Source organism: Carlito syrichta, unplaced genomic scaffold (assembly GCF_000164805.1).
Source record: "Carlito syrichta isolate Samal-C Ts95f unplaced genomic scaffold, Tarsius_syrichta-2.0.1 Scaffold314799, whole genome shotgun sequence".
NCBI classification, from domain to species: Eukaryota; Metazoa; Chordata; class Mammalia; order Primates; family Tarsiidae; genus Carlito; species Carlito syrichta.
The window spans coordinates 108019-117747 of NW_007258895.1; the positions used below are offsets into that span (position 1 = coordinate 108019).

At 39.6% G+C, this 9729-nt stretch overlaps 1 protein-coding gene across 8 annotated transcripts in view; it reads left to right on the top strand.

Annotated features, from left to right (window-relative positions):
- Positions 1-9729, top strand: part of COPS3 (COP9 signalosome subunit 3) — a 37155-nt gene that overhangs the window by 7706 nt on the left and 19720 nt on the right. For 5 of the 8 annotated variants that reach the window (XM_008071983.2, XM_008071984.2, XM_021705895.1 and 2 more), the window contains 4 exons: positions 2957-3069; positions 3160-3209; positions 4672-4764; positions 7133-7312. In XM_008071983.2, the coding sequence (XP_008070174.1) occupies positions 2957-3069; positions 3160-3209; positions 4672-4764; positions 7133-7312 (436 nt within the window). Of the gene's footprint in view, positions 1-2956; positions 3070-3159; positions 3210-4603; positions 4765-7132; positions 7313-9729 lie in introns of all 8 variants that reach the window. The other 3 variants (XM_021705896.1, XM_021705897.1, XM_021705898.1) reach the window with 2 other exon arrangements.

Sequence of the window (9729 nt, forward strand, 5' to 3'; positions counted from 1 at the left end):
CCACTGCACTCCAATCTGGGTGACCGAGTGAGACTCCAACTCAAAAAAAAAAAATTAAAGATTCAGATGTACTGGTCACATTTTTTTTTGAGTTGGAGTCTTACTCGGTCGCCCAGATTGGAGAACAGTGGCCGCTCCCAGCCACCACAGCCTCGACCTGCTGGGCTCCGGCGATCCTTCCGCCTCAGCCTTCCGAGTAGCTGGAATTACAGGCGTGCGCTACCACGCCCGACTGATTTTTTGATTTATTGTAGAGATGAGGTCTCGCTGCCCAGGTGGGTCTCGAACCCGTGAGCTCAGGCAATCCACTCACCTCAGCCTCCCAAAGTTGCGGGATTACTGGCTGAGCCACCGATCCCGGCTCACTGGTCACATTTTAAGTGTGGTAAGTTCCTTACATGTGAACAAGTTCTGTTTCGAGAGCTCACTCATAATTCTAATTTGTTGGTAAGTCCAACAAAGTTAGCCTAGGTACCCAACTAACACAGTTGACTGTATAGTACTATAGTGTAATAGGTTTATAATACTTTTCACACAAATAATACATGAACAAAAAATAAAGAAAACATTTTTAATCTTACAGTACAGCACGTGACAGTGTATACCAGACACGTGAACTAACTTACGTGATTGCATGCGAATGCACATTTGCATCTTTGAAAGTTCGCAGCTTGAAGGTTCGTATGTAGGGGACTTATTGTACTCAGTAGCTACATGTAACTACATGTTCATGTCTTGGACAGTGCAGATATTGAACATTTCCACCATTGTAGACAGTTCTATTGGACAGTGCTTGTAAAGATTTCTTCTGTTTTCTAATTTATATGAAAGCAGACGGCATGCATGTTTTATGCGCACATAAACTCACGTATATGTATATATCAAATGAGATGATATACATGAAAGCACTTTGAAGCTGTAAGGTGTTTTATCATTGTATATCAGATAATATATGGGAAGAACCCTGAACTTGTGGCTGAGTACCCTGGATTTGAATCTACATTGTTGCAGTTATGAAGTGTGGGGCCTGAGCTTCATGTTTTTATTTATAAAATGACAGTCAAGAAGCAGAAGACTTGCTTGAGGCTGGGAGTTTGAGATCAGCTGGGCAACACAAGGAGACCTTTTCTCTACAAAAAATTTAAAAAATTAGGGTGTGGTGGCGCTTGCCTGTAATCCCAGCTACTTGAGAGGTTGAAGCGGGAAGGTTGATTGAGCCAGGAGTTCAAGGATACACTGAGCTATGATCATGCCACTGCACTCTAGCCTGGGCAACAGAGCAAGACCCTTTCTTGGAGATAGTAATGATAATAAAATAAAATGGCAATCACAATATATTGCTGATCTATTGTGAACTCCAAATGAAATTGTTTGACACAATTTGGTAATTACCAATGTAATTACAGATATAAGGTAACATTGTTAAGCCAAATAATAATGTATAGATGGAAATAGACAAACTGAAAGATGTAGGAGAAATTGTGACTAGTTAATATCTGTTTCATTTTTCTTGAAATTAGTTTCAGTAGTTCTTTTTTTTAAAAGAAGAACTTGAAGTTACTTATGAGCAATGCCTTATTGGCAGTATACGATTTCTCCTTTAAAACCTTTCACTAGTGTCCTTTTGGAATGTTTCTCATGGCAGTTGGTGGCACCATCTGTCCCTCTTCTCACTACCCTACTCTTCCTGTCCCATCCATCAGCTAGTTCTGTCAGTCTTTCTCCCAGATAGATCTCACAGCTGGCAGCAGCATCTTTAACCTGAGCCACTGCTACAGCTTCCAGCCAGCCCATAGCTCTCACTCCTGACCCCCTCAGTATGTTCTCCTCAAAGCAGGAAAAACAACTGATTTTTTTTTTTTTTTGAGTTGGAGTCTCACTGTGTCACCCAGACTGGAGTGCAGTGGCCGCTCCCGGCCACTGCAGCCTCGACCTGCTGGGCTCCGGCGATCCTTCCGCCTTAGCCTTCCGAGTAGCTGGAAGTACAGGTGTGCGCTACCACGCCCGGCTAATTTTTTGATTTATTGTAGAGATGAGGTCTCATCTGCGCAGGCGGGTCTTGAACCCGCGGGCTCAGGCAATCCACTCACCTCAGCCTCCCAAAGGCGTGGGATTACAGACTGAGCCACCGAGCCCGGCTAACAACTGATTTTTAGAGTAAATAGTCCTGACCACATTGGAGCTCAAAAGAAAATTAAACATTTTGGGGGGAGGGTTAAACGTTTATATCAGTTCTTTCATAAGTTTTAGACATCTGGTATGCGACCTTATTTAATGCAGTTTTTCATTTTGAAAATCTTTTTTTATTAAGCATATTTCTCTTAGTCCCTATTTATGTATATGTTCTGTGTTTTTTTTCCAAGTCAAAATCATTTTTATTGTAATTCACATATTTTTTTTTTGAGTCCAATTCTGGTTCTTACCTTTTTTTTTTACAGCAGGATTTATTGAGAAGACAGAAAAGCTCCCACAGTGGGAGGGGACCCAAGGGTGTTGCCCTGGTTCTTACTTTTATTTTATTTTATTTATTTATTTATTTATTTTGAGTTGGAGTCTCACTGTCGCCCAGACTGGAGTGCAGTGGCCGCTCCCAGCCACCGCAGCCTCGACCTGCTGGGCTCCGGCGATCCTTCCGCCTCAGCCTTCCAAGTAGCTGGAACTACAGGCACGCGCTACCACGCCCGGCTAATTTTTTTGATTTATTGTAGCGATGAGGTCTCGCCTGCCCAGGTGGATCTCGAACCTGCGGGCTCAGGCCATCCACTCACCTCAGCCTCCCAAAGGTGCGGGATTACAGGCTGAGCCACCGAGCCCAGCGGTTCTTCCTTTTAAAAAATACTGTTATTCATTTAATTTCACAGAGTATTGGAGGCAGGATGAACTTTTTTGTATAAGTGGCTCTACATTTTACCCCATGAAACATCAAGGCAATTAGTTTATTTTCTCTTTATTCTAGGTTTGTGAAGTTTTCTATGCCCAGTGTTCCTGACTTCGAAACGTTATTCTCACAGGTTCAGCTTTTCATCAGTACTTGCAATGGGGAGCACATTCGATATGCAACAGACACTTGTAAGCTAAATAACATTTTCTATTTTCATTGAATGTATTTTGCCCTTGTAGTTATTTATATTTTCAATATTTTGTTATTGTTGTATCTAGTTGCTGGGCTTTGCCATCAGCTAACAAATGCACTTGTGGAAAGAAAACAGGTAAGAAATGTTATTCAAGTTATCATAGTTCTATTATATGTATTTGACTTACACAATGAACTTATTTGTTAAGATTCTGAGTGAGTGCGAAACATTCAGTGTTTTGATATTTGGGGTCACTTGAGAGCTTTCAGGGACTTTGCCAGCCCCTGCAGCAAGTGAGTAATGCAGAGGCACAGGGAGGTGTAGCACCTCAAGGAAAGCTGCTGGTGTTCACCTGACAAGTATTTGAAACTACCAGTCTAGTGCCTCTTACGTTGTAATACACTGGTTTTTGTTTAATTTTTTTTCTTTTAGCTCTTAAGTATGACATCATTATAGCTTTCCAAAAAGCTACAAGAATAACAAAGAATTTTCATACACTTCACTGGGATTATCGAAATGTTAGCATTTTACCACACTTGCTTTTTTCTTTTCTTTCTTTCTTTTTTTTGAATCATTTCGAAAGTAAATTGCATATATGCTGTCCCTTAGCCCCAAATACATCAATGAGTGCTTCCTAAAAGTTAGCCATTTCTCATAATATACCACAGTATAATGTTCAACATCCAGAAATGAACATTGATATAATGCTTCAACAAATATACAAACTCTATTTAGATTTTGACAGCTATTTAGCCAATGTCCTTTATACAAAGGAAAACCTTAAATCATAAGTTATAGTTCATTGCTGTGTCTCTTTAGTGTCTTTTAATCTGGAATAGTGCTTCAGTCTTTATCTTTTGTGATATTGAGATACAAGTTATAATTTGAGTGTTTCTTTTTTTATTTGAAAGAAAATTTAAGATTAGTGGTTTGAAGGAGGCTGAAAATAGAATTAGTTGGCATTTTGTAGTACTAAATAAACTGTTTGGAAAAGATGGTTAAAAAAAAGTCCACTGGTCTTTGTTGAAAAAACCATACAAGTTGTTCAGCTATTTTATATTCTTGTCTTCTGTCCTGAAACTGATTTGTCCCTCACTTGGCACTCTGTCTTGTTATTTAAAATTAGAGCAGGAAACAGTCTGTAACTTTTGGTATTAGTTTCGGTAGTCATTTACTACCAGATAAGGACTAGTCTATTATATGGGAAGATGACAGCACCCCTATCCACAAGTAATTTTCCTAAGCAATGAGCTCTCATCTATTGTAAATGATTTGGAATGTCTTTGCTTGTTTGGATGTAAATATAATGAACTTTAGAGAATTAATATTGGTTTTGATTACATATTAATCTTCATGGTTAAAAAGCTTTGTGAGTTAGAAAATGGTACTGAATTATCTAAAAATTCCAAGTAGCAGCTTAAGAAAACGTTTTCTGACTGGATAGGAACAGAAATTTCCTGAAAGAATATGGAAACCTCATAATGCTGTTTAAAGGAACCTATCAATTAGTGTTATTTTTTATTTGTAAGTGACAACATAAGAACCAATGTGCTGCCATCTTTGAGAACTTATCTGAAAGAGATGTCATTTCTGACAGCCCCTGCGAGGAATTGGCATCCTTAAGCAAGCCATAGACAAGATGCAGATGAATACAAACCAGCTGACCTCAATACACGCCGATCTCTGCCAGGTAAGCAGCCAAAGTGTGTGATTCACATCAAGTTAGAGATGTAGGATTGTTTATGGAGTTGCTCAACATTGGATTAGGTAAATGAAGGCAATTTGGCAGTACATTCATTATATTCAGCAGGGTACTGAATGCAAACTTGGCTAGTAAGCTTGTAGAACAGATAGGATAATTAGTGGTTGTCATTTTTTGAGTCAGAATCTCACTCTGTCACTCAAGCTGGAGTACAGTAGCATGATCATGGCTCACCGCAGCCTCAGCCTACTGTGCTTAGGTAATCCTTCTGCCTCAGCTTCCCAAGTAGCTGGGAATACAGGCATATGTCACCATACCAGACCAATATTTTAATTTAAATTAAATTAAATTAAATTTATTTATTTATTTTTGAGTTGGAGTCTCACTCTGTCGCCCAGACTGGAGTGCAGTGGCCGCTCCCAGCCACCGCAGCCTCGACCTGCTGGGCTCCAGCGATCCTTCCACCTCAGCCTTCCAAGAGTAGGTGGAATTACAGGCATGCGCTACCACGCCCGGCTGATTTTTTGATTTATTGTAGAGATGAGGTCTCGCTGCCCAGGCGGATCTCGAACCTGCGGGCTCAGGCAATCCACTCACCTCAGCCTCCCAAAGGCGTGGGATTACAGGCTGAGCCACCAAGCCCAGCATATTTTTATTTTTATAGAAACGAGGTCTCGCTGTATTGCCCAGGGTGGTCTTGAACTCCTGGACTCAAGCGATCCCCTTGCTTCGGCCTCCCACAGTGCTGAGATTACAGGTATGAGCCACTGTGCCCAGCTGGTTGTAACATTTTTGAAAGTCCCAGGTCGTTTTCTTTTAAAGAAATTGAGGAACCTGAGAATAAACACAGGTAACTTTTTACACCTTAAAGTGTTATTTGTTTATCTTATTTTAAAATGTTCAAAGTCCAGAAGGCAAAAGGGAAGGCATATAATGAAGTCTTGTTACCACTCTATTTGCTAGCCATTCGTTTAGTCTTTCCATAGAAAACAAGTGTTAGTAGCTTCTTGCTGTATATCCTTTCAAAGATATTTTATGCATATACAAACAGATAGGAATGTATAAACTCTTACGTACCTTGCTTTTTTCTATTTACTACATCTTGGAGATGATTCCATGGCAGTTCTCTACAGTTGCATGGTATTCTATAATATGAGTGCACTATAGTTTAACAGGTTTGTATGGGGTATTTACATTGTTTTCTTCATGAATAACATAGTATGTGGATTATTCCAAGCACATGTTTTTGTTTCACATCAAGATGTGCTTTAAAAAAATTTTTTTAAAGATTGTGATTGAGGTATAACATATATAAAGTACTAAAGTGTATAGCTTGATGAGTTTATACATACATCTGCATCTTGTCTCCATGATCTAGATAGAGAACTTTTCCAACTGCTTGCTTTCTTGGATTAAACTATTTCCTACACTTACCTAAAGAATTAAAAAACTGCAACAAATTTTTTTTTTTTGAGTTGGAGTCTCACTCGGTTGCCCAGACTGGAGTGCAGCGGCCACTCCCGGCCACCGCAGCCTCGCCTGCTGGACTCCGGCGATCCTTCCACCTCAGCCTTCCGAGTAGCCGGAATTACAGGCATGCGCTACCACGCCCAGCTGATTTTTTTTGATTTATTGTAGAGATGAGGTCTCGCTGCCCAGGCGGGTCTGGAACCCATGGGCTCAGGCAATCCACACACCTCAGCCTCCCAAAGGCACAGGATTACAGGCTGAGCCACTGAGCCTGGCTAAACTGCAACAATTTAATTGAAGAAAAGACTTCTATTTTTAGCACACCATGCTAGTCTATTTCTGTTCCTCTAGTTCAATGAACACACTTTTTTACCCATCTGTATGTAAACAGATGGGTGGTGGCTGGGTTAAGTGATAACAGAACTTTGTCTGTGGAATTTTCTGTTTATTCTCAATTAATCTGTGACATGCTCTGCCTTTTAGCTGGTTAGTTTTTTTTATAAAGCAATGCTATTCTGAGTGATTAAGAATGTAGAGTAGAGATTTGCATTCCTAATCTAAATCCGAAATGTCACAAAATCTGAAACTGTGAGTGCCAACTTGATGCTGAAAGGAAATGCTCACTGGAACTTTTTGGATTTCAGTTTTTCGAATTAGGGATGATTAATTGGTATGGATTCTGCAAATATTCCAAAATCTGAAATACTTCTGGTCCTAAGCATTTCAGATAAGAGATACTAACCTATACTTTGTTGATATTTAGATCATTTTAATCAATAAATTGTAAAACAAAATTACATTTTTTTGGAAATTTATGGAATCTATGAATTTTCTTTGCCTGCCAAAGTAAAATTAAAGTGATGGTTTAATATCAATTTGTTCACAGCTTTGTTTGCTGGCAAAATGCTTTAAGCCTGCCCTTCCGTATCTTGATGTAGACATGATGGATATCTGTAAAGAGAATGGGGCCTATGATGCAAAGCACTTTTTATGTTACTATTATTATGGAGGGATGATTTATACTGGACTGAAGAACTTTGAAAGAGCACTCTACTTTTATGAACAGGTAATCATCTCTTTAGATGTTCCTCAGGTTGTTTTGAACTTGTGTCATCAAAAAAGTTTCTATAGGTTTACATCTGGAGTGATTTGATTCCATGGCCTCTCAGTTTAAGGTGGAGGTCCTTTTTTTTTTTTGAGTCGAAGTCTCACTCTGTCGCCCAGACTGGAGTGCAGTGGCTGCTCCCGGCCACCGCAGTCTCGACCTGCTGGGCTCCAGTGATCCTTCCGCCTCAGCCTTCCAAGTAGCCAGAGTTACAGGCATGCACTACCATGCCCGGCTGATTTTTTGATTTATTGTAGAGATGAGGTCTCGCTGCCCAGGCGGGTCTCGAACCCGTGGGCTCAAGCAATCCACTCACCTTAGTCTCCCAAAGGCGCGGGATTACAGGCTGAGCCACCGAGCCCGGCCTGGAGGTCTTTTTAAAGACTGATTTTTCTGTGATCATGTGGTAAACTGCTTCCTAAGTTGAGGAGCAGTGCCAGTGCAGAGAAGGGTGCTGCGTGGGTTCTAATATAGGCTATGCCAGTTACATCCTATCTGATTTGGGGTGAGCTATGACTTCTCTTGACTTTTATAGCTTCCTGTGCATGTAAGGAAGAAATTGAACTGAATGATCTTGGATGTGTCATCTTATTCTTCTTCCATGTGTGGTGTTTTGTTAAATTTTATTTATTTTAGTCACTGAAATATTCTCATGATTCAGAATTCAAAGGGTATATAGGAGTACACAGTAAAAGTCCTTCCTACCCTTGTCTGTGTCTGTGTAATGACCACTGGTCTTTGTAATGAGACGTATTATACAATTTGGTAGAATATTCTGGAGGTTTACTCAAAGTCTGAAAAAGAGATATACAATATCGGTTAATATACCAGTGGAATTTTTTGTTTTGTTTTTGAGACAGGGTCTCACTCTGTCACTTAGGCTGGAGTACTGTAGCATGATCATAGTAATACTACTATCTAGAACTCCTGGACGCCAGTGAGCCTCTTGCTTCAGTCTTCCAAGTAGCTGGGACTATAGGGACATGCTACCATACCTAGCTCATTTTTTAATTTTTTTGTAGAGACTGGATTGCACTATGTTACCCAGACTGGTCTCAAATTCCTGACCTCAAAGGACACACTTATTCAAAAAAATTCAAGCAATCCTGCCTTGGCCTCTCAAAGTTCTGGAATTACAGGTGTGAGCCACTGTGCCCATCCATAGACCAGTGTTTTCAGATAAATTAGTCAAATGTTCATAAGTTCCTATTTAATTCATAGCACTTATTAAGGTAATGAAAGATATTCTAAACTTTCAAAGACCTTACAATTTAGTTGGAATTCTAACACATAATATGTCCATGTACAAGCATCTGTGGATCTTAGCAGTAGCACAGTGACCAGTTAATGAACCCTGCCGAGGAGATCTAAGGAGGACCACCAGGAAGTGCTGGGAGGCAAGGATGGTGTTATTAAAGTACGGGTCTGGTTAGGTTAGTCTTCAAGATGACTTTTCTTTAAGACTACACATTCAGAAGATGATAAAAACATACTTCATAGCCACTGAATGCAGTAGCATGCTATAGCCCAATATAACTCATGAGTAAACTGGTGATCTTGAAATGCCAGGATGATGTGGGCATCAAAAATGCAGGAAAGTATGCAGTGTACCTACAAAATATTCTGTCACAAATAGTTAAATGTTAAAAGCAAAACATTTGGAACATTTGATTTGGAAGATTGGATGTTTATAGGTATAATCCTTTTGCCCAAAAATAAACTTATTCCCTGATTTTCATATAATGATAAGCATTGTCTAGTGTTAGGTCTACTTCATACAACTGTGTTTAATGATATATTTGTAGTTGAAGATGATACTGTTACCTTAATTTTAAAAAGTAATACAGACTTTTCTACAGCTTTAAAAAAATGCCAAAAGGACAAACTTATTCAAAAAAATTCAGATCATACACCACTGTATATAGCAAAAAATGAAAGTAGCTTCATCTTCTCATGCTACTCAGATTGTCCTCCGTTTTCTAGAACTTGATTGATGACAATTTAAGTTGATTGTGGTTCTTGACAATTAAAAATGTTGCAATGAGAAGCATTGTATGTTTGTTCTCATGCTCTTACGTGAATGTTTCTGTAGAATGATCTGAAAGGAGTATGATACAGGCTCAGTGGTTTGGATTTTGATTTGGAAGATTAGGGTATAAAAGTTTTAAATTCTCTTTAACCTCTAAATCCATTTGAAAGAAAGTGAAAGGATAGCCACGAAGTGGGAGGAAATATTTGCAGGTCATATTTCTGATTTTTTTTTTTTTTTTTTGTAAGTTGGAGTCTCACTCTGTCGCCCAGACTGTAGTGCAGTGGCCGCTCCCGGCCACCGCAACCTCGACCTGCTAGGCTCTGGCGATCCTTCCGCCTCAGCCTTG